This window comes from Gracilinanus agilis, chromosome 3, assembly GCF_016433145.1.
Source record: "Gracilinanus agilis isolate LMUSP501 chromosome 3, AgileGrace, whole genome shotgun sequence".
Classification (NCBI taxonomy): Eukaryota; Metazoa; Chordata; class Mammalia; order Didelphimorphia; family Didelphidae; genus Gracilinanus; species Gracilinanus agilis.
Window position 1 is genome coordinate 5,526,038 of NC_058132.1, and position 2,637 is coordinate 5,528,674.

Below are 2,637 nucleotides of genomic sequence, written 5' to 3' on the forward strand. Positions count from 1 at the left end.
TCTGGTTAGTCCATGGCGGTCTTCCGTGTCTCCTCTTAAGATACACATTTTACCACTTCTTATATGAGGTGCTGCTTTTCCATGACAATAATAGACGACCGTTTCTTTAGTCAAACCCAAAGGACACTCGGAGAGTTTCCACTTTGGGTGCAGAGAGGAGAGAATGAATGTTGTGCATGTCAGTCCTTTTCTCTTTTTTTCAGTTTCTGTGAACAGGACCCTACAATGGGTATTCCAGGATCCTCTAGACAACAGGAGGAAGTAAAGTCCCAAGAGCCATGGGGGGGGGAGGGGGGTCACTCTCTCATTCTGATATTAATATTCTCAACCTGATTCCAAGAATGAATGAGAAATGAAATGGAAGCTCATGCTAATATTTAGGGTCAGACCCAGGCCTCTTCAGATGTGGAGATTCCTTTACTTGGGTGGAAACGTTCCCAGGATCGTCCCGGGCAGAGGACCTCACTCTGTTGTTTGTGTCAGAAAACAGCTTTTTCCTCCCACAAACTGCGTAGCAGCAGCTGAGGACTCGGGAGTCGCTGCCAATCAGCACGTAGGGACTGATGGTTGGGAAACAGGAAGCCAGGAAGGCAGAGGTGGGCATCGCCCAGGGCGGGCACTCCCTGAAGGCCATGCAAGCTGCCAAGATGCAGTTGAGTGAGTAAGAGCAAACAAAGGTGCTCACCAACTGTAGAACAGTTTGGGTGGCCCGGCTCTCAGCAGATGCTCTGGGGGACAGGCGGCTAATACGGAGGTGCTGAACTTGCTTGTGATGCCTATGGAGAAGGAACACCATGTAGCCACTGGCAGAGACCATGAGTCCCAAATACATAGCATCGGGAAATGAGAGGATGATTGTAAATAAGGAGGAATAAAATCCAACAGGAATTGGGTGAGAACAATACCCATTATGCTGTATCGGTCTAGTGCTATTTCTGGTAGATTTTGGTCCCTGAATTCCCCAAGGAACATAGCTGCAAAAAATCAGGTGAAAAATCCAAGAGAAGAAACTAAAGGGACAGAGGTATTGGGGGGCTCTGGATTTAAGGTCTGCCCAATTGGAGTTGCTGGGGCTGATGGTGATGGCCTGAAAGCCACTCAGGAGGCAGGTCATGCTGAGGGAAAGGTCCCGAGCTACTTTATGAAGATAGAAAACAATCTTACAGCCAATTTCATCCAGGAAATCCATCAGACCCAAAGCCACCATGGTCTGAGGGATACCCTTTGAGAGAAGCGCCAAACAGTTAGCCAAGAGCAGTTGGATGACAATAGTGTCTATAGGTCTCATTCTCTGTCCTTTGAGAAACATGAAGGCGAAGAGACAAATAAGGAAAGAATTTCCTAGGACCCCAATTCCTGTCTGGGAGAAGAAGGCAATACTCAGGATTATGTCTTTAGATATCATACTAGATTTATCATTGGGAGAAGAGTTGTCATCGGAGGCAGAGGGACCTATATAAAAGGACAAGTGGGTATTATTTGTCAGTACTTTTCCCTGAATCCCACCTAGCAAATAACTGTTGACAATATTTTCATCTAGTCTTACAGACAAATTCTCACACTTGATTTTGGTCTACAGGGCAGAGACATTGTTATTAAGGATGGGATGCTGTTCTTTAGACCACTTTTATTTTAAGTAATAATTCATGAAATATTCAAATAATTAGCCCTAAAAATATAGTCCTGCCACAGAAGGAGGCTTTCCACGATTGATCAATGTCAGGTGAGACACTTATGGTGTCAGGATGATCAAACCAAATCCACAAGATGGTTTGAAACCATATTTCTAATCCTTCATGTTGAACCAATCAATATTAATGAATTAAGGAACATCTCTTAAGTACCTATTATGTGTAGGGATTGAGCTAAGCACTGGGGGACACAAAGATGGAAGTGAAACTCTATTTACTCTCAAGGGTTCTAATGAACTAAGAAACATCTCCCTCTATAAATATACATAGAACAAACCTATAGCATTGTGCAGGCAGCTCAGGGAGGTCCACTTCAGCCAGGCTCACCTTTAGAATCACAGTTCTTTGGTCTTCCAGTCTTTGATTATTGCAGAAATAGCTTCAGTTGTGTATATTTGAGGGTATTTTCTTTCTTGTGGGAACAGACTTCTACATTTAAGGACTATTTCTATTTCATTTGTGTTCCCTCTAGCAGCTCTCAGAACACCTGACAAATGGTTGGCACTCAATAGATGCTAAATATTATGAGGATGGATGGATGGACAAATGAGTATTATAAATGTCTGTGGATATCAGAAAGAGAAGAAAATAGGAGAAAGAGATTAACAACTTTCATATCTGTGTCCTCACTCAACCAACCACTATCCTCATTCAGTGCCTCATGATCTTTCATACAATATATTGACATTGCTTTCAGCTCTCTCCCCAAGCTGAATTTTTCCCTCTCCCTCTCACTTCCATTAAACAAACCCAAAACTTTGTATAAAACATGTGGGATTAAGCAATACAAATTCTGGGATCAGCCGCATCAAAAATGTATTTTTCAATTTGACAAAAACTGCTGGGAAATTTGGAAAACAATATGGGAGAGATTAGGTCTAGATCAACATCTCACACCCTACACCAAGATAAATTCAGAATGGGTGAATGACTTGAATATAAAGAG

At 42.6% G+C, this 2,637-nt stretch overlaps 1 protein-coding gene across 1 annotated transcript; it reads right to left on the reverse strand.

The window, feature by feature from the left end:
• Positions 1–370: 370 nt before the first annotated feature.
• LOC123239525 (vomeronasal type-1 receptor 4-like) lies at positions 371–1,405 on the reverse strand. The gene has a single exon (XM_044666804.1). The coding sequence runs from the start codon at positions 1,403–1,405 to the stop codon at positions 371–373; it is 1,035 nt and encodes a 344-aa protein (XP_044522739.1).
• Positions 1,406–2,637: the final 1,232 nt, after the last annotated feature.

Excerpts from the sequence above, each read along its gene's own strand:
- LOC123239525 (XM_044666804.1), bottom strand. The coding sequence starts at position 1,405 with ATGATATCTAAAGACATAATCCTGAGTATTGCCTTCTTCTCCCAGACA.